This window comes from Mirounga leonina, unplaced genomic scaffold (assembly GCF_011800145.1).
Source record: "Mirounga leonina isolate KUSES-001 unplaced genomic scaffold, KU_Mleo_1.0 Mir_170, whole genome shotgun sequence".
Lineage (NCBI taxonomy): Eukaryota > Metazoa > Chordata > Mammalia > Carnivora > Phocidae > Mirounga > Mirounga leonina.
Genome location: NW_023270433.1, coordinates 7,996,385 through 8,017,218, shown reverse-complemented (window position 1 = coordinate 8,017,218; position 20,834 = coordinate 7,996,385). Strand labels below are relative to the sequence as shown.

Below are 20,834 nucleotides of genomic sequence, written 5' to 3'. Positions count from 1 at the left end.
ATACCCAGGAAAGGTCTGGGGTGGCGGGCAGGACTTTTGCTCTGGAAGCCCGCTGCCCAGGCGCATTACCGCACTGCATGCCCCAAGGACAGAGCGGCCGAGCCGAGATCGCTTGCAGGCTTTGCGGTGATGACGGGAGGGCCATGGGTGCAGGGCCTCTAAGCCACGCAGCTCCCTAATGCTTTCTCTTTCATTCTAGTCGGATATATACTTCACAGCCACCACTGCTGTGAACGAGGTCTCGTCCGGACGCAGCTCCAAGGGGGCCAGTGCCCATAATTCTCCTCAGACGCCCCCAGGCCGAGATACTCCCGTGTTTCCTTCTTCCGCGGGGGAAGGTGAAGTGCAATTTTTACTGTCTTATTAATAGAGCTCTCCAATCCATTCTGATTTTTTTTTTTTAAGATTTTTATTTATTTATTTGAGAGAGAAAGAGCACAAGCAGGCAGAGGGTCAGAGGGAGAGGGGGAAAGAGACTCACTGCTGAGCAGGGAGCCCGACGCGGGGCTCGATCCCAGGACCCTGGAATCATGACCTGGGCGGAAGGCAGATGCTTAATGGACTGAGCCACCCAGGCGCCCCTCCATTCTGATTTCTCTAGTTCATTCTCACATATCGACATGTGACTACTGCCTAACGAAGTCACTATTTAAAGCTATTTAAACAAATGCATTCTGAATGCATTGGTTGCATTCTTAAGAAACCTGTGATAACAACTACAAAAGCCCATTATGAAAAGAACTGTTTCCATGGGGAGAAGGGAGTTGAGAGCTAGAGATTCCAACTTGCCACAGCAAAGGTGTCTTTCCTTCAGGGATGTTAATGATCTGGTAGGTTTTTATAGCCAGAAGGACAGAGTCCTAAAACCTACGGAGCACACCCAGCTTTCACTCCATCTGGATCTGCTCACGAATCCCAAAGGCCTTTGCTGTGGTTACGACTTTGCTCTGAGCACCGTGCTTTTCCCGGCTGCTCACCACATCGGTTGTTACTTCTCCCGTCCCTGGAAGCACAGGGTACCCCAAGCAGGCAGGGTGCTGCCGCTGTCTGCCCTCCTGGGTGCTCTCCCCTCCTGGGCACGCGGCGCCGTAGCAGGTGCATGTTTAGCCATATACGTGTGAAAACAGTGCCCTTAAAACCAAAGCCATCAGGGGGCGCCTGAGTGGCTCAGTCGTTAAGCGTCTGCCTTCTGCTCAGGTCATGATCCCGGGGTCCTGGGATCGAGCCCCGCATCGGGCTCCCTGCTCAGCGGGAAGCCTGCTTCTCCCTTTCCCACTCCCCCTGCTTGTGTTCCCTCTCTCGCTGTGTCTCTCTCTGTCAAATAAATAAATAAAATCTTTAAAAAAATAAAAATAAAAAAACCAAAGCCATCAGGCACCATCCATCCCTCTGTCGCTCCGAATGGGGTCTGGGAGGTCAGCATGCAGCCTAAATTCTTCCTTCCTGCTCACTGGGTTGAGGAACCGGAAGTCACCCTTGTAAATAGTACAGACTTTGCTTAAAGTTCTCATGTTCTTTTCTCAATCATATTTCAGGCGAAACTCCATCCAAAAATCTGTACAAGATTCCACTCAGAAACCTTGTGGGCAGAAGCATCGAACGACCTCTGAAGTCGCCTCTGGTCTCCAAAGCTGTCACCCCGCCCACAGCCATCGGCCTGGGCATCGCTGCCATTCCCGTCACTCACTCCCTGTCCCTGTCCCGCATGGAGATTAAAGAAATAGCCAGCAGGACACGCAGGGAACTGCTGGGTAACGACGGGCTGTTTTTGTGTTTTTGCTGTTTGTAAATAGGCCAGCTGGTTTCATCTTGGATGTTAATCATCCTCGGAAACAATGACTTAAGAAAGAAACTTTCCCTTTAACAAGGGCTTTATAAACCATTATAGTGCAGCTACGCCTAGGAATAGTGTACGGTTTACCCCCAACAACGATGTGTCAGTCTGTGTGTCTGTCAGTCTGGTGTGGAAGGCTGCCCAAACCAGGTTAAAAGCAGAAAAGGCAGTTTACAAAACAGTAGATCTAGTCTGACACAATTTCTTAAAATATAAGTATTTCTATATGTAGGATTTCCTAGAAAGTATCTAGAAGGATTTACAACTTCCAGTTCTCAGATAATATGTTACATTTGTGTACTTGAAATTTTAAATTCACCCTGTTTTTGATATTCGTGGTGCAGTTCAGTTATGGCTTCCCGAAGCCCAGAGACCCTGGGGGCAGGTCTGTAGGGATGGCACAGACGTGAGATATTTGGTAGATCCTTCTCTCTCGGTAACACTGATGGGAGACCAGACCGGAAAAGCACGAAGTACTGTGATAGTCGTGCAGAGGCGAGACTGCTAGAAAGACTTTTGTTCCGAATTGTGAAAACAAAGTAGAGAAAAAGGACATGATGTGCTAAACCAGTAAGAAGTGGTTTGAAACCTAATTGGGACCTGCATGGCCTAAAACTGCAAGGACAGTTCACCTTAGGGCATCCCTGGCCTGCAGTCCTGTTTCCTGACAACTGGGGCGGGGATGCAGGCCGCCTGACCGGGCAGGCTTTGACTCTGGCAAAGTCGGTCGGTCTTAGAAGTTGGTGCCTTCCATTGTGCTTTCAAAGTATGCGTGTTGCTATTTTAACCCACTGTGCCCTGTGAAAGCTTGATCTGCCAGCCGCTGTGTTACAGACCACTGTGCTTTTCTGAAATTGAGCCTCAGAGTTGGAGAATTATAGTCTCCAGTGTTAGGATCATGGATTTTTCTCTCCTCCTCTAGACCCTTCTGAGTTTCCTTCCTCCCTCCCTCCCTCCCTTCCTTCCTATATATATATATTCTTTAGGATCAGAAAAAAAACCTTCCACCAACAAGAAAACCAGTTACTTTAAAATATATAATTTATCAACGCTTCCTGACTCTATCCCAATAATGCACCAATAGCCAACCAAGAAAAAAAAAGGACATTTTCTATCCCCATGGCAGCCCAGTGGTAATAACCCTCTGACCTGTGCTTCTCCCCTATAATCTAGGCCTCTCTGATGAAGTTGGACCCAGGTCAGAAGGAGCACCAAAGCCCAAATCAAAAGCCCGGAAGCAATTAGAAGAAAGCCAAGGAGGCCCGAAGCCAGGGACAGCAAGATCAACTAGCAGTGACAGGTATAGGCCATCCCCAGCTGTCCCTGCTCAGGGTGGTGGCCCTTTGGGTCACAGCACTGCCATGAGGCCCTTTCTGCTGACTGACGGTGCCACGGGCAGACAGCATCCAGCTCCTCTCTGAGGACCCCTAGGCTGGCCCAGGGAGGGGCTCAGGCACAAGGGGGCAACCTCACTTACGATTCAGCAAATGCTCATAAAAATACATAAAGGGATTTTTTTTATCTTTCTTTTTCTTTCTTTCTTTCTTTTTTTTCCCTCACCAGATTGAGAGAGATTTTTTTTAAGATTTATTAATTTGAGAGAGAGAGAGAGCAAGCATGAGTGGGAGGGGCAGAGGGAGAGGGACAGAGAATCTCAAGTAGACTCCATGCTAAAAATGGAGCCCAACGTGGGGCTGGATCTCACAACCCCAAGATCACGACCTCAGCCGAAACCAAGAGTCAGATGCTTAACTGACTATACCACCCAGGCGCCCCGACAGAGATATTTTTAAATAAAAATGCTCAGTAGGAGCAACAGATAATAGGTCCTCTCCAATGCTTCTGGTGGGAAGGGAGCAGGTACAGCCTTTTGGGATGGCAGTTCAGTATCCCATGTCAGTGAACGTTTGTGAAGTCCCACTGATGTGTCCCCTAAGAGCCTCCATGTCCCTCAAGCTCCTGTATGGAGGGTAAGGTGGCGCATGTCCAGGCTCCAGTAATTCACTCAACACACATTCTTAGGGCACCCGGCACTGAGCTGGATGTTGGGGATATAAGATCACTCTCAGGGGGTCCACAGGCCAGGGGGGAAGGCCAACAAAACACTCTAGGAATTGCAGCATTCCGGGGTGGCAGGTGATGCACAGGAATGAGCAGTGCCAGCCACCCCCACCTGGAGCAGGGAGGGTCTCAAACACCAGGAAAGGCTGAGCCAGGTCCACAGACCCAGTAAGCATTAGCCTGGCCGAGAGGGGGCAGCACTCACAGATGCTTTAATCCCACAAACCGAGCCCCTTCTGTGTGGCAAGTCCTGCCTTTGTGGACTTTACATTCTAGTGTGGAGACCCAGACCATACACCTGTAAACAATTAAGCAAATTAAATCGTTTCCAGTAGTGACAAGTGCTGTAAGGAAATTTTTAAAAAGGTAAGAGTTGGGGGGGGGGCGTGGGTAGAAGTTCTACTTTGGGAAGGGGGTGTCAAGAGGGCTTCTCTGAGGAAGTGGCATTGAGCCAAGCTTTGATTGAATTAGAAGGAACAAGGGGAACCGCAGGGGCAAAGGCTCTGAAAGGCATGGCCTGTTGAGCGTCCAAAGGCTGGGCCGGGGGCTTTCACAGGCCAAATGAGTACTTGTTGAATGAATGAACCCCCTGAACTTGGTCAAATTGGTTTTGCAGCTATCAAGAGAGTGTCCTGAGTACAAGAGAAAAATCAAGGGGGTAGGTTGGGCTGGGAGGAGGCAGAAGGGTCCCCAGGGCCAGATCCTGTGGTCTGTGGTCCTGTGGGTAGGAGTTTCAGCCTTATCCTCAGGCCACAGGGAGCCCCAACCCAGGAGGGTTTTAGGCAGAGAGTGACATTATCCCGATTTGCCCTTTAGAAAGGTAAAAAATACCTCAAACACCTCCTATGTGTCACCTTTGGCCTTTAAAACTCCCAACAGCCCATGAGGTAGGGCTGGCTGACTGCAGACTCCACGCTCTGTGGGGCTGACTCCTACATGTCCCCACCTTTCCCCACTAATGGGTGGGGGGTGAGGGGATACAGGCTTTATGAGCTCAGATGAGCAGGAAACTGCCTGACAGAAGGGGCCCCGGTCACTAGTGCTCTCCAGGGATCCCTTACGTGACTTTTCTCTTCTAGGATCACCACGGGCTCCTTGGAAAGTCCTTCTGCTCCAGAAGCCAACCCCGAGGGGCGCTACCACTCGACGGGCTCTGACCAGGACCCTGTGGCGGACAGAGAAGGCAGCCCCGTGTGGGGCAGTAGCCCCTTTCAGCTCACAGCTTCCTCGGATGAAGACATTATTGACCTGAAGTAAACAGGGTCCAGATCGAGTTTGCCATCTTTAATTTTCTTATGGAGGTTTATACTCTTTAACCAGTTCTGACAGCATTTCTCAACAAAATGTGGCTTTTAGCCCGCCCGTGATCTACTGGACCAAACCTTCTGCATACCTGGCCGGTTTGGGTCTCTCCAATGTCCAGTGCCATCTTTCTTGACCTTTGTTTCTTTCTGTTCAGGAACCATCAGTCCCCTTGTAATAAAGGTAGTAGATTTCATTGAGGTTTTAGATTGAAACTTTGAATAAATCAAAAATGTTCATTCTTATTTACTGCAACCTTCTCTTGTATTTTATATACTTTGATGGAAAAATTATTTTTTCATTACAGTTTTGATTTATGTCACATACTGTGTTTCTTTTATAAAGAAAAGCCATTGCTTTTTAAATTTATTATAAATAAGTTTTCTTTCTGCACATTTGGCCCCTGTTGCTGTTTCAGTTCACTGAGTTTGGAACCAGCTGTGTCCCTGCCTATAGACTTTTGAGAAAAGCTGAATGGTTAGTTCTTAGCAGCTCCTGCTCCCTCCTCGTGTCTCACAAAGCCTGTTAAGAGCCTTAAGATTATTTTGTTTGGTTTCGTAGTTACTCTGAAATCATATAGTCAGGCAGTAGTCACTCCTTGCCACCAAAATCATCATCCTCAAATTCCCTTCTCATGTTCAGGTCTGCTTTGCTCTTCCACGTGAACCAAGTGATTGTCCTTCTGTTGTCATCACTTGCCTTCTGTTGCCCCCTCCTCAGAGTGAGAAGAAAATGTGGGCTTGACCAAGTACAAATGAAACCGTGAAATGTCAGCCTCTGGCCACAGGAGATCCAAGGGGGAAACCTAGTTTCACTGACACTGTAAAAATTTTAATCTGTGTGAAGAAGGTAATTTACCTTTGGCTTTAGTCTAATGGATTCCATTTTATTAGCTCTCTTCGCCTAAATTACCCACCAAAAGAAACTTTAAATCATTTCCCCCGTGAAAGCATCCCTGAGGGTTCTTCTGCACGCCTTCCCTGGGAGTGCAGAGAGCTGTGTTTGACATGACCTTGATCGGACAGATTTTACAGAAGTTTGGGTCCTACCTCCTCGTGGGCCTTGCACACTGTGGGGAGAGCTCCCTTGTCTGCCTGTTGCACAACTGCCTGCGTGGTGTTTGTGCAAGAAACAGCCCAACGTGCTGGATCCAGTGAAGGCTGCCTGGTTCCCTTCAGCAGATGGCAGGAGGGCGAGAGTAATGCATACGGTGCTTTCTAGGCATAGCCAGGTATGCCCTAGCTGTACTCAGCATTGCCGTTCCTCCTCTGTGTTTCCTTCTGCCCCTTTCGTATTTGGGGGAAACACAAGATCCACCGCATGCTCTATCTCAACCTCGTGAAAAGTTTTGGGAGTTAGATTTTATTATTATTGCTTTTCAGATAAGTAAACTGAGGCTCAGAAAGGGACAGCGATTTGAAACTCTGAGTTCTCTGACCCCAGAGCTCTGTTCTCTCCCCTGTCCACCATACAGAGTCAGGCTGAGTGCCTTGTGTCAGTTGGATCTGACTGGTGTTTTTCATGTTAAACTAATTTGTAAGCTTTATGAGTTTGTCTGTGTGTTCTTTCTGTCATCTTTTTTTTTTTTTTTTTTTTTCTGGCGTTTCTTGCTTCTCAGCCTGGAATAAAAAAACCCAAGGGTGATTTAGAACATTCTTCCAAAGAGATTGGAAGCATCAGAACTGCCCCATGATTTGACAAGAGTCACAAATCTGAGGAGTGAATGTAGTAGCGGCACCTACTAATCAGATAGATGGTGATTAGCTTATAAAAGGGGGATAGGAGGCAGCTCTGGCAGCAATATCTGCTTACAAAGGCCAAGAAGTGAATGCCGCACCCTTGGGAAGGGAGACCACCAGCCAGAAGGCAGGAGCGGGTTTGTAGGGGCCTGTGGCTCAGAGGGCTGGTGCTAGCTGGGCTCCCGGGAGCATCCTGTCCACATAAGCCCTTCTGCCTACCCCCCTAGCTGAGTTACTGCACTGTGTAAATGCAGCAGTTTGCCAATGGAGTTGGAGGCGTTCGTCCACTCTGCAAACACCAAGGGCCCACTGTGTGGAGGAAGAGGTCACATCCATTAAGGGAGAGAGGGAAGTAAACAAGTGATCACACGGCAGTGATAAGTGCTCAGATAAGAATTTATAACTCGAGCACAAGATGCTGTGGAAGCATAGAGGGCTGGTTGCCTGTCTTTAAAGATAGTACAATCAGGAGCCTGCACTAGGTCAAACAACTTTCATAATCATATGGGCTAGCATTTGAGTGCTTCACATGTGCTTGATCTTTCGTGTGCACTGCCTCTGCTTAAAACCCTCCCAGAAGGTAGATCTCATCCGTACTTAGAGATGAGGAAACAGAGGCCCAGAGAGGGATTAAAAGCCAAACCTCTTACTCTCATAGCCCTGGTACTTTCAAGAATTACACAGCACTCCACCTCAGCTGCCTCATCCAGAGAAGGGTTGGGTACAGATGGCAAGATCCTTCAGAGCCCTGACATCATCCTACCTCCAGCAGTCACTTGGGTGCTCGAGTGAAGAAGCTGGCTATTAATAGCCGCAGGAGACTCAAAGACGGCAGGTGTTAAGATGAAGATTCAAGAGTCAAGATGACCTATGAAGTGAGTGGAACTTAACAGGGAGCCTAGGGCTCACCATTTAAGCCGCGATCGGTCACACATATGAGGGCCCTGCCCAACACAGGTCCTCAGCACCTCGAGGTCCTGGGGGTTGTCGGCTCGCAGCCGTCAGCAATCTGCGGGCTCCGAGTTATGACCCGCACCGAGATGGGCTGCGGCGCGCAGGGCCTTGCCTCCGCCCCCGGCAGCCCAGGTTCCGCGAGGAAAGAGAGCGGCCCAGGACAGTCGCTTGGAGACATTCCTCCCTGCGGCTGTCAGTGAGCTGAGCTGGGCCAGGCGCGTTGAACCCCGGCCGCAGGGCACCGGTTAACGCAGAGCAGGAACCGCAGAGCCGACCAGGCAGGGCAGACGCTACTGCCCAGAGTCGGGGCGAGAAGTTCTGTGCGCGGCGCAACCTGCTCCACGTTCGTCCTGCTGGTAGCCTCATTGGTTGAAGCTGGCGGCTCCTGGCGGCTCCAGGAGCAGATGCCATCCCCGCCGTCCACCCTCATTGGCTGGCTCCGCCTGAGGCAGCTTTCTGATCCCGCCTCTGGGTACGCACCACACTCCTATTGGGTGGTTCTACTCCAGGCCCACATACAAACTCCGCCCCACCTAAACATTGGCTCGCCAGGCTCTGGGGGCGGATCCAGTGAGCTTCGCCAACCGGCTCTTTGCTCCCATTGGTCGGCTCTGATTTGGGGGGTGGCTCCTAGCGCAAGGCTAACCCCGCCTGGCGCTCCCACTGGCCGTTCCCATCCCGCCCCAGAGCCGCCCCTCCCCGCCTATTGGCCGGCTCTGCCGTGAGAGGCGGGTGCCGGCTGCACTCGCGGGATCCGTGGCAGTTCAGGCAACAGAGCTGACCAAGCAGGCGTTGGCTGCGGACATGACGCCGGAGGACCAGGAGGAGACACAGCCGCTCCTGGGGCCGCCCGGCGGCAGGTGAGCGGGTGGGGGGACCCGGGCCCGGGACGCGGCCTCGCCCCTCCTGCTGCGCCCAGGCCGGCGCCGCTCACCCGCCGCCCTGTCCCCGCAGCGCTCCCCTCAGCCGCCGGGTCTTCCTCGCCGCCTTCGCCGCCGCCCTGGGCCCGCTCAGCTTCGGCTTCGCGCTCGGCTACAGCTCCCCGGCCATCCCGAGCCTGCGCCGCGCCGCGTCCCCAGCCCTGCGCCTCGATGACGCCGCCGCCTCCTGGTTCGGGGTGAGGCCTCGGGCTCACCCTCCAGCCCGCCGGGGCCCCTCCTACTCCACCGCACGCGCGAGGGGGGCCCCCCACGCTTACCTGGCTTCGGGCGGGCACTAAGACCCTCGGCCGGGTGCATCCCGGCTCTCCTGCCGGGGTCACCCTCCCCCCGACCGCCAGCCCGGGGCCCCCATCCCCTCTTCTCGGAGGCTGCCGGGGCTGGGGTTGAGGGCGAGGCTGGGCGGCGGCCGTGCGGCGCCCCCGCTCCAACCTGCGGTCGCTCCGCCCCCAGGCCATCGTGACCCTGGGAGCCGCGGCGGGGGGCGTGCTGGGCGGCTGGCTCGTGGACCGCGCCGGGCGCAAGCTGAGCCTGCTGCTCTGCACCGTGCCCTTCGTGGTCGGCTTTGCAGTCATCACCGCGGCCCAGAACGTGTGGATGCTGCTCGGGGGCCGCCTCCTAACCGGCCTGGCCTGCGGTATTGCCTCGCTCGTAGCCCCGGTGAGTGTCCCCCAGCCTCGCGCCCTGGGACCGGGAAGGAGCGGACCCGGGGGCGTGGTTCTCCCTGGCTGCGGCCTCCTGGGTGCCTGGCACCGTGCCCCTCGCCAGCTTTATCTTCCTTCCCCCGGCGACGGGCCTTGGAAGGAGCTGCTGTTATCCTTGTTTACAGATGAAGGGAGCTTCAGAAACTGAAGCCCTTTGTCGAGCCACAACTGGTCGGTGGTGAAGCTATTACTCACACCCGGGACTGTGCCACTTAACCAGGCCTCTCTTTTGCTCTACAAATGAGTACCATCTGTGGATGGTCCCAGAAGCCTACAGTAAGGCTTAGATCTCCCCCTGTCATTCAGACTACTGACTACAGTTTAGCAGGAAAATCCTGTTCTGGTTTGTCCTCCCGGCAAAGGCCGTTGATCTCTCTGCTGTTTCCCTTCGCTCCTCAGGAACTAGTCCTCCAGCTGCTTCCCCTCTTCTCTCTTCCCATCTCCCCATGCACCACTGTCCAGGCTGACTTGGGACCCATCTACCTAGGTGAAATCCCGGGTCTGTCACTTACCGGGGTAGAGTATACCTCTCTGTGCCTCAGTTTCCTCCCCTGTAAAATGGGAATAATGGCCTTACCTCATGCAGTGGTTGTGGGGATTAAGCAAGACTGCACATATAACCCTGGCATGGCTTGTGGAGGGCTTGGACCCTGGCAGCTGAAATTGCAGGGTGACCAGTAAACTGTTCTGCTGGCTACGGGGCTTGGATGGTCTACCACCCACACGGCAACCTGGTCAAGATTAATAGAGTGGCTCAGAGTCGTCCCTGGTCATCTCATTTTACCCGCATTTGCTGGGCAGCAGGCAGCAGCTGAGTCGGATTTTATGTTTTGGGTTTTGGTTTTTATGTTTTGGAGAAAAACACACCCATCTTAGTCATGGGCATAAGGTACAGAATAACCTAGAAGTATGGGCAGACCTTTCTGGCCCCTGAGCCCTGAGGAAGCAGTGGCAGTCAATGGTAGCAGCTGAGGCAAAGAGTTGGCTTTCACTCCAAGGGCACCACTGGTCATCTGGAGTCACCTGGGTGTCATCTGGAGCTAGTTAGAAAGGCAGAATCTTGGGGGCACCCGGGTGGCTCAGGTGGTTAAGCGTCTGCTTTTGGCTCAGGTCATGATCTCAGGGTCCTGGAATGGAGCCCCATATGGAGCTCCCTGCTCAGCGGGGAGCCTGCTTCTCCCTCTGCCTGCCCCTCCCTCACTCGTGCTCTTTCTCAAATAAATGAATTAAATAAAAAAAGAAAGGCAGAATCTTGGGCCCCACCCTAGACCTACTGCATCAGAACCTGCATTTTATCCAGGGTAGTCATACAATGAAATGAAAGTTTGAAAAGCTGTGTAACACACACACACACACACACACACACCCCACCCCCCCCACCCCCAAGCTATGTATATATCCTTAATCCCCGTTAAAACACCCGCTGCTGCTCACTTGGAGAGGCGGGGAGGTATGGGGAGGGCTTTGCTGACCTGGGACCTGCAATTAGAGCCTCACCCGGCATGCAGCAGCCCCCCACTGAGGCTCTCCTCAACTGTGAACGGCTGAGGCTTTTCAGTTTTAAGAACTCTCGGCCCTGAGTAAAGTTTCCTCTTCACTGCCAACAGGTCTACATCTCTGAAATCTCCTACCCCTCAGTGAGGGGGCTGCTGGGCTCCTGTGTGCAACTGATGGTCGTCATAGGCATCCTCCTGGCCTATCTAGCAGGTAGTTTTCACAGTCTCTCTTTTGATCCCCGCTAATGGCTGTGTGGCCATTTTATAGATGTAGACACTGAAGTTCAGAGAGGTCAAGGGACTTGCCCAGAGTCACACAGCCTGTCACACAGACCACCTCCCTGAGCCCCTGGGACATGTGGGTCTTGCGAGTACATTCCAGGGAGAGCTGGAGAAGGTGACGTCCTCATCTTCCCAGGGCAGAAGCCCATTCCAAGGGGGCTGGAGGGTGGGGGCTGACCGGTTAGGTCAGTACCTCACTGCGCAGTGACAAACTGAGGATTCAAGGATTCAAGGGCTGGGGCACCCCTAAAACTCTTCAGCTCAGGAGCTTGGAAGGCCCAAGTATGTCTCTCAGAAATACCAGTACTGGATTTGCAGTGTGACAGAGGAGGGTTCCAGGGGACCCGAGGGGCAGAGCTGGGGTCAGCATGAGGAAGCTTCTGGAGGCAGACATTTTTTCACCAGAACTGAGGTGGAGAGAAGCTTCACATCAGACAATCCCATGTCAGGGACACTTACTGGCTGTGTGACCTTGGCCTAGTCACACTGCCCCAGAGAGCCTCACTTCGCCTGTCTTTAAACAGCAATAACCCCACCTAGTCCAAGGCTGTTAATGAGAATTATCAAGGCATGTCCTGAGACCCAGAGCACCCAGAGTATGTGCCCTCTGGTTCTTCACAGGGGGCGACATCCTGGTCTGGGCTCTTAGATTTTTGCCCACTTACCATCCAGACTCTAATTCAGAGTCCTGGGGGCAGTCTGGCAGCTTTGGGGGCCCTGTGGGTGCCAAAGTTCCTGCCAAATACAGACACTGACATTTGGGACAGACACATGGGTGTCAGTATGCCTACAGAATTCCCTCCAGTTCATCCTAACCACGCTTTTTGATCAGTTTCTGTGACTGCGGATCCACTGGTGTTCCATGAAAAGTCTCTCCCACTCCAACCCCTTTCCTCTCCAGAGGAGCCAACCTTGCCTGCTTCTTGGTGGCCTTCCAGAGGCTGTGCATATTTATTCTCCCTCCCCTACCTTTTAGACAAAGAGCAAGTGCCTCATTCTGTTTTTAATTGCCACATAAGTATTCACTGAGCAGATGTAGCGTCATGATGTGCCCACCAGCGTTTCTACAATATTTATCAACCCCAGTTGGTAACAACAATATTGGTGACAGACACGAGCGTAGCCACACAGAGGTAGTGCGGCCCCCACCCTTGAAGCTGAGTCCCTGGGGTTGGCAAGAGGGCAGGCCCGCCCTGATAAGATCCAGCGTGGCCCACTCCGGCTCTGATTCCTGACCCCCCCCACCCCCAACCAGGCTGGGTCCTGGAGTGGCGCTGGCTGGCTGTCCTGGGCTGCGTGCCTGCGTCCTTCATGATGCTGCTCATGTGCTACATGCCTGAGACCCCGCGCTTCCTGCTGACCCGGCAGAGGCGTCAGGAAGCCACGGCCGCTATGCAGTTCCTGTGGGGCTCTGAGCAGGTCTGGGAGGAGCCCCCTATTGGGGCTGAGCACCAGGTGAGGGGCTGGGAGCCAGCACCGGAGCGGGATGGGGGTGGGGGGGTAGGAGACAGCGAGGTATGGCCCTTTTGCGGTGGGGGGAGGCCAGCACAGCCTGTCCCCAAGGCTGCGCGTGCACACACACACACACACACAGGGAAGGGAGGCACAAGTGGTGGAGCAAGCAAAAGCCTGCTGGAGCCCCACTACCTGGCTGGGCCCTAGCCTTGACCTTACTGTTCCAGAAAGAGAAAAGGCTGGCTGGGTCACAGGGAAACACGGGTGCAGACTTGAGGAATTGGAGTTTTAAATGAGGTGTTGTAGGGCAGGGGAGAAGACAGCGTCTCTGTGACCGTCACATCCCTAAGCCTTCCTTTCTTCATCTGTAAGATGGGAGTCCCAGCACATGCCTGGTGGTGGTAGGGATTCAGCGATGCCAGGAGAGGTGCTTGGCTCAGGCCTAGGCCTGGGGCTGGTGGGATTCTGGAACCCCCCTGGCTTTGTGCCCATATAATCGCTTCATGGTTCCACCAGCAAATCAGGAAGGGCCACAGGGAGGTGAGAATCTTGTCACCTTACAAATGGTGAGGCTGAAATGACGCGGGGACCTGTCTTGGACGCGAGGCCCAGGTGATAAGAAGCTGAGGTTCATTCGCTCGACCAGGCTTTAGGACCGTGGCTCGAAGCCAGCGCGCCCCTCAGGTGGGGGTCGGGAGGAGCACTGACACTGGCCTCTATCTGAGCAGGGCTTCCACCTGGCCCAGCTGAGGCATCCTGGCATCTACAAGCCCTTCATCATCGGCATTTCGCTGATGGCCTTCCAGCAGCTGTCAGGGATCAATGCTGTCATGTTCTATGCAGAGACCATCTTTGAGGAAGCCAAGTTCAAGGTAAAGAGGCCTCCGCCCCAGCCTGCCTCATCTGGATGCCTAATCCCGGGGTCTTTGCCTGACCCGCCTCGGCCCATCTCCCCAGGACAGCAGCCTCGCCTCGGTCATCGTGGGCGTCATCCAGGTGCTGTTCACGGCCATAGCGGCCCTCATCATGGACAGAGCTGGGCGGAGGCTGCTCCTGACCTTGTCAGGTGAGGCCCCAGGGCCAGGGCTCAGCCCTGTGAAAGTGGGGTGGCGCAGGCCAGGCTCCCCACCACAGGCCGGAGGGTCTTTGCCGAGGCCACCGCATGGCAGCAGGGAAAGGCCAGCCAAGCACCCTTGAGGAAAGGCCGAGATTCATGGGCGCCCTTACTGAGTGCTCACTGCAGACCAGGCCTGCGCCAACAGCGTCACCGTAGCGTGCCTGAACCCTCGCAGCAAGCCTCCACGCAGGCGCCATCAGGGGCCCAGTTTACGACAAGGAAACTGAGGACCCAGGAGGGGAAGTGACTCAGAAGCCTGTGGTCTTTTGGGGCAAGCGACTTCACCTCTCTGAACCTCAGTTTCCCCCATTTGAAATGGGGGCGACCGGGGGCCATGGTGAGGATCCCGAGATGATCTGCATGGGGGTCGAGACCGAGCTGCTGCCACAGTTACCCCTCCTGCTCCTCGGGCCGGGGAGGCTCTGCCACCAGGAGGCTCTCGGAGTCTGCTGTGGTTCAAGGTCCAAGCCGGGGCCGCCAGTCTGGCCTCCCAGAGAAAGCCAGGCCCCACTGCTGTAGCCACACGGCACTGAGACTCCAGTCCTGAGTGCCACGTGCCTGGGCGGCGGTCCCCTTCTCCCAGGGCCCTGCCCACTGCCACCTCCACTTGCAGGTGTGGTCATGGTGTTCAGCACCAGTGCCTTTGGTGCCTACTTCAAGCTGAGCCAGGGCGGCCCCAGCAACTCCTCACACGTGGGCCTCTTGACGCCTCTCTCCACGGAGCCCGTCAGCGCCAGCGTGGGGCTGGCCTGGTTGGCAGTGGGCAGCATGTGCCTCTTCATCGCCGGTGAGGAAGGGGTCCGTGGGGAGGTTGGGGGGGGCATGGGGACATCCTGTCACCACCAGGTTCCTGCAGCCCCCAGCAAGTCCAGGCCTACCAGGCCTTGCCTCTCTATCACATGGGTCCCCACCTCTGCGTTTATGGCTCTGACCATGTCCCAGGCACTGAGCTAAACCCTTCTCTGCCCCTTTCACTTAATCCCCACCCTGCCAAACAGCCCTCCAAGCAGGCCCCATCGTGACCCCGTTCTACAGAGAAAAGCCTGATGCGTAAGCAGTGGAGGGACCCGTGTAAGGCAGAGGAAGGCTCAGAGCTGGGGGGCCCAGACGGGAAACCGCGAGGAGTTGGCCCAAGGGTCCGTCCCCATGGGCTCTGATGCCTGTCTTGCTCCCACAGGCTTCGCCGTGGGCTGGGGGCCCATCCCCTGGCTCCTCATGTCTGAGATCTTTCCTCTGCACGTCAAGGGCATGGCCACTGGTGTGTGTGTCCTCACTAACTGGTTCATGGCCTTCCTGGTGACGAAGGAGTTCAGCAGTGTCATGGTGAGTGTAGGGCCCAGAGGGCCTCCCCCTCACATAGTCGGTGGGGAGCTCTTTTTAGAATTACTCTTACTGCGGAAGACTCAGGGTCAGTGGCCTCGCATGCAGGCTGAAGCCACCCTCCTGGGACACCAGCCATCTTGGTCAGGGATGAGGGGAGGCCTGACAGGCCAGGAAGGTGAGGGACCCAGGCTGTGACCACTCGGGAGACTTCAGGCTATCCTGGCAGAAGGACAGCAAGACTGGCCTCCGCCATTGGATGCTGGGGACATGGGCCAGGTTATAGGGCTGTGTGGGAAGTACCCTGGCTTTGGAGTTGGCAGGCCTGGGCTCTTCGCCCACCCTGGCCACTTCCCACTGTGTGACCTTGGGTGGGCTGCTCACCTCTGAGCCAGCTTCCTTGGCTGAGAATGGAGGAGGGTGACGGCAGCTCCCCCTTACGGTTGTGGGAGCATCAGTTCATTTTAACATCCTGCTACTTTCGCACGGATGACCTGACACAGACCTGGATCCTGCCTCAGGGGCTCCCCAACCGATAGGGAAGGAGGTTTCTGGAGCAGATAGGCCCCCTGTTCAGGCATTCATTCCCCTCCACGTCTCCTGGGACATACCATGGCCAGGCCTGTTCAAGGAGCCAGAGACAGCAGTGAGGTAGACAGGGTGCCCTTTCCGACCGGACTGGGATGGCAGTGGAGAGAGGACGGACCACCAGGAGGCGGGGCAGAGCAAGGCGGGGCAGGCCACGAGAGGCGAGGACGCCTGGGGCTGGCCTGGAGTCTCTGCAGGGCCTGGGCCCACTCAGATGGTCTGCCCTGGGCAGCATACTGGGAAGACCAGGGCAGAGATTCAGAGATGGAAATGACTTGCTGGGAGCTGTGGGGGGCCAACAACAGAGGGAGGCGATGGTAAAGGACCTAACAGAGGCCCAGGGGTGCACAGCATCCAAGAGGCTGAGGGAAGAACTTCTGGGGGAAGGGCAGTGACGGGTCCCAGAGGAGGAGGAGCTAACAAGGGAGGGGGCTTTGGTTCTGGCACCTGGGAGGTCACTGGGCCTGCGCTGGGAGGGCGGTCAGGCTCTGAGTGAAGGGAACCGCTCGCTCTTCCCTCCGTGCTCGTGGGCCCCGTGTGCCTTGTGTGCTCACACTGCCCCATCTCAACCTGCTGAGAGCTCACCCGTTCCGTCGGGCACCGAGAAGAGACTCCTCCCGAGGCAGGGAACCCAGCACAGGGCCAAAGCAGAGCGTAGAGAGTGGGTCTGGGGGCCCTGGAAGCAGACCTCCAGGGTGGGGGCCCAGCTGTCACTTGATGCAGGTGTCTCAGTGAGCGTCAGCTTCCCCATCCACGCAACATCCACACCCTGTAGGTGCTTGGCCCAGGCTTCTGGAAGGCGGGGCCAGACCCTCCTCCACTCCCCCGAGCCTGGGCAAGGCAGGCTGGGGCCTCAGCTTGGGATCACGGGAGGGCTCCCGGCCTTCTGCCATGTCCACACCCGGCCTTTCCCTCTCTTTCCAGGAGGTGCTCAGGCCCTACGGAGCCTTCTGGCTTGCCTCCACCTTCTGCATCTTCAGTGTCCTTTTCACTTTGTCCTGTGTCCCGGAAACCAAAGGAAAGACTTTGGAGCAAATCACAGCCCATTTTGAGGGGCGGTGACAACCCCTTCTCGTGAGTGGCTGTCCCCTCCTTGCAGGGCCAGTTTTGGGCTTCAGTGGGGGGCGGAGCCCGCCTGTGACTCCAAGCTGGGCCTCAGCCAGAGCCTGGAGCCCCTGCCTGTCCCCAGGGAGCTGGAATCCAGGACCGCAGCCCCTTGGAGCCTTGTCCTCCACGGCCCTTCCTTCCTACCTGGCTCTCGACCGCCCAGCGGACCATGGGTATGAGGTTCCCGGCCCCTGGGCCCAATTCCTGCCACCCCTCTGTGACTCCAGAGGAGGGAACATCCTGGAGGGGCCTTGTTGCCCTGTGGTCCTTCGTCCACAGGCCATCTCCATCTCACCATGAAAGCAACAGCAGAGGAGGGAGACTCTCGACTCCTCCTTTTCTGGAGGAGATGCTTTTGAGGGGTGGTCCCTGGTTTCTCCTCTCCGTGGCTGCGTTATCAGGAAGGAGCTTTGTTTGCCAAATAAAGATTTGACTCAGAAAAATCAGGTCATGGCCTCTTTGTGTGTTTGAGAAGGGTATTTTCCGATCCCTTCCCTAAAGTAGGCCTCCCACAAACTGGGCCTTGCCAAGAACATCTATGATTTCCTTTTTCTCATGGTCTGCCAGGCTACCTCTTGGCTCTTGGAGGTCATTTCTGGCTCCTTCCTTGGGCCCAGTCCCCTGGATCATTAGCCATCAAATCTCATTAACAACGAAAAAGCATCTCTTTTTCTATTGACTTTAATGGAGCCAGAAGTCTTTTACAGGTTGCTTTTATTATCCACTATATAAGTAATACATGTTTATTGTAGGAAAACTGAAAAACCTAGATTTATTTAGTATAGTTATTTGTATAGCAGTTAACTGTCTGCTAGGCATTGCCCTAAGCACTTTATAAGTAGTAACTCATTTATTTGGATAAATGATACAATAATTATTCACAGCTGTACCTTTCCAGAGTTAACTTCTTTTAAGAATTTGGTTCTATCCTGAAAGATCTCCCTCCCAACACATATCCTTTCTAGCATCACTATACACAAGTAGGACATCACACTTCCCACTCCGTGATCTGTTTTATTCAGAATCTGAATTGTGCAGTCCCACCATGTGCCCACCTCACGAGAGAAGTGTGGAAATCTCCACCTATGAATGTGGATTTGTTTCTCCTTGCACTTCTGCTGTGTTTTGCTTCGTGTACCCTGGAGCTCATGGCTCGCTGCGTGCACATTTGGGATTGTTATATTCTGATTGTTTTTGTCCTTTAGCATTATGAAATGACCTTCTTTGTCCGTGGTATATCTCTTGTTCTGAGGTCTACTTTGTCTGTTATCAGTATCACCACTCCAGCCTTTTTTTTTGATTGGTGCTTTGACAATGATTTTCAATTATATCGTACTGTATATTCCTTTTTCATAGTATCCCATACTTTTCTTTGTGATGGAAATGCATTTTGGGGTTTCCCTGAGGATACACACATTCACTTTTAAAAATATTTTAAGGGCGCCTGGGTGGCTCAGTTGGTTAAGTGACTGCCTTTGGCTCAGGTCATGATCCTGGAGTCCCGGGATTGAGTCCCGCATCGGGCTCTCTGCTCGGCAGGGAGTCTGCTTCTCCCTCTGACCCTCCCCCCTCTCATGTACTCTCTCTCATTCTCGCTCTCTCAAATAAATAAATCTTTAAAAAAATATATTTTAAAAATTCACTTTATCAAGGCATTATTTACATACCATAAAATTCAGATACATACTATAAAACTCAACAATTGTAGTTGAGTTTTCGGATGTATACACAGCTTTGTACCCACCACACAATCAAGATATAGGACATTTTCCTCCCCCAAAATGTTCCTTCATGTCCCTCTGCAGTCAGTCTTGTCTCTATAGCTTTGTGTTTTCTAAACTTTGATAAAATGGAATCACATTGTTTGTAGTAGTTTGCGTCTGGCCTCCGTAACTTTGCAGTGTTGTTTTTATTTTTTTTCTTAAGATTTTACTTATTTATTTGACAGGGACAGAGCACAAGTAGAGGGCAGCAGGAGAGGGAGAAGCAGGCTCCCTGGGGAGCCCGTTGCCGGCTCGATCCCAGGACCCTGGGATCATGACCTGAGCCGAAGACAGACGCTTAACCGGCTGAGCCACCCAGGCGCCCCATAGCAGAGTGCTTTTAAGATGCATCTGCGCTGCATGCACCAGCAGTTCATTTCTTTTAGCTGTTGAGTAGTGTTCCATTGGACATTTGGGCGAGTTCCAATTGGGGCTGTCATCACTAAAGCTGCTGTAAACACTGGCATACAGTTCCACTCCTGGGTCCTGTGCTAAGTTTATGTTTAATTACACCCTAAGAATCTGCCAAATGGTTTTCCGAAATCGTTGTACCATTTTGCTTTCCCATGAGCAGCGCAGAAGAGTTTCAGTTGCTCCCCATCCTCAACAACACTTGGTATTTGCTATTATGAATAAAACCATTTGCACATTTTAATTTTTTGAAAGTTGTCCCCTAGGCTCTGATTTCCTCTGGAATCAGGTTGTCTTGGTCCTTCTCTTCTATGCTGCTGGTTTATCTCAAGGATCTGGGGAGCTTTGGTTGTCCATATTTAGGAATGAAGAACTAGGGGGTTTTAATGACAGTGGCTGGTATATGCCCCCTACCTCTGCACCTCTTCTCAGTTCTGTTATGGTTTTTGTTCCCTTTACGTATCTTCACTGTCGTTTCAGTGGGAACTAGAGGAAGAGAAAGGGGAAATGTGTAAGTTCAGTCCACCAGCTTGAAATGGAAGCTCTCTGCATTCTTTGAACGATTTGTTTGCCACGGGAGTCATAGTGTGTGGTAAAGAGCAGGTGCTTAAATATTTGTTAAATTCAACAAATTAAGAGGATTTTGTTGTATAAATATGTCAGAACTTAAATCAAGCTCACATTGTTCCATATTCAGATTGTTTTTGGCTTTCTGCTTATTGATAATTCTGCTACGACATCTAGAATTAGAGAGGGAGATGAGAGAGATGGAAGAGAAGAGAGATGAGAAATAGAGGTGATAGATGAGAGAACGAGATGAGAGAGATGATGGGGATGGGAAAGATGATGGTGATAGAGATGGAGACAGAAAATAGAGATGGAGGTGATGTGGAAGAGATGGACGTGAGGTGGATAGACTGGAGGTGATGTTGACGATGGAAGTAGAGACAGTTAAACCTGTGGGCAAGGAAAATGCCACTGCTTCAACTCTACCTTGGCCTCTTTCCTCCATAACCCAGGGTCTAGGAGCCTGTGCATCATAGTGGTTAAGAGGCAGTGGGCTTAGTTCAAATTCTGGTTATACTACTCACTGCCTGCCTGACCTGGACAAGTCATTTAACTTCTTTAAGCCTCAGTTTATTCATCTGTCGCCATCTCCCTCATGGGGTTGTTGTGAGGATGAAAGGAGAGAAGTATGTAAAGCACCTAGAACTAAGGAGGACACAGAATAAGTACTCAATCGATGTCAGCTGCTGCTGGTGGTGAGGCTGTGACGAAGGTTGGGAGTTGCATGCAAGGTGTGATGCTCAAGGGGTGCCTCAAAGGGATATGTGAAATCTTTACACATTTTTCTCTTCATATTCTATTTCCTACCCTGATTTCTCAGCAACTCCTACTCATACCATCTCTGCTACCAGCATCCATTTACAGCTACTAATGACTGCACACACACACACACACACACACACTCTCTCTCTCTTCAGAGGTTCCCTAAGACTTCCTTGGGGCCTCCTCATCAGAGCACAAGATGCTTGAGGGACCAGAGCCACCCCCAGCTGACAGCCCTCAATCTGCCCCAGAAGCCCAGCACAGGACCATGGAGGGCAGATGGAACATCCCCGAAGGACAGGTACAGCAGCAGAAGCTGTGCTTTACCCCAAGGTAAAAATCTGCACCGCACCCCACACCCACTCCACGTCCAATCCCTGCCCCCAGAACGTCCAGGAGAATCCTGGCTTCTGCATTCTTGAGGCAATGAAGGC

The 20,834-nt window shown here is 53.2% G+C and overlaps 2 protein-coding genes across 5 annotated transcripts in view; both read left to right on the top strand.

Annotated features, from left to right (window-relative positions):
* GARNL3 (GTPase activating Rap/RanGAP domain like 3) overlaps window positions 1-5,707 on the top strand; it is a 127,095-nt gene extending 121,388 nt beyond the window's left edge. Inside the window, exons 26-29 of one of the 2 annotated variants that reach the window (XM_035015772.1) lie at window positions 200-338; window positions 1,536-1,751; window positions 3,008-3,134; window positions 4,975-5,707. In XM_035015772.1, coding sequence (XP_034871663.1) covers window positions 200-338; window positions 1,536-1,751; window positions 3,008-3,134; window positions 4,975-5,152 — 660 coding nt within the window. In that variant the 3' untranslated portion in view covers window positions 5,153-5,707. The remainder of the gene's footprint in view (window positions 1-199; window positions 339-1,535; window positions 1,752-3,007; window positions 3,135-4,974) is intronic. The other variant, XM_035015773.1, reaches the window with a different exon arrangement.
* Window positions 5,708-8,255: 2,548 nt separating this feature from the next.
* Window positions 8,256-17,340, top strand: SLC2A8 (solute carrier family 2 member 8). Of its 3 annotated transcripts, XM_035015770.1 has the most exons (11): window positions 8,256-8,750; window positions 8,845-9,007; window positions 9,282-9,488; window positions 11,140-11,239; window positions 12,566-12,765; window positions 13,494-13,637; window positions 13,723-13,831; window positions 14,496-14,669; window positions 15,060-15,205; window positions 16,715-16,864; window positions 16,980-17,340. In XM_035015770.1, the coding sequence occupies exons 1-10, from the start codon at window positions 8,695-8,697 to the stop codon at window positions 16,850-16,852; spliced, it is 1,437 nt and encodes a 478-aa protein (XP_034871661.1). In that variant the 5' UTR covers window positions 8,256-8,694; the 3' UTR covers window positions 16,853-16,864; window positions 16,980-17,340. The 3 variants fall into 3 exon arrangements, with proteins under 3 accessions (XP_034871661.1, XP_034871660.1, XP_034871662.1); XM_035015769.1 differs by having other exon boundaries at window positions 8,258-8,750; window positions 16,715-17,340; XM_035015771.1 differs by lacking the exon at window positions 8,845-9,007 and having other exon boundaries at window positions 8,649-8,750; window positions 16,715-17,325.
* Window positions 17,341-20,834: the final 3,494 nt, after the last annotated feature.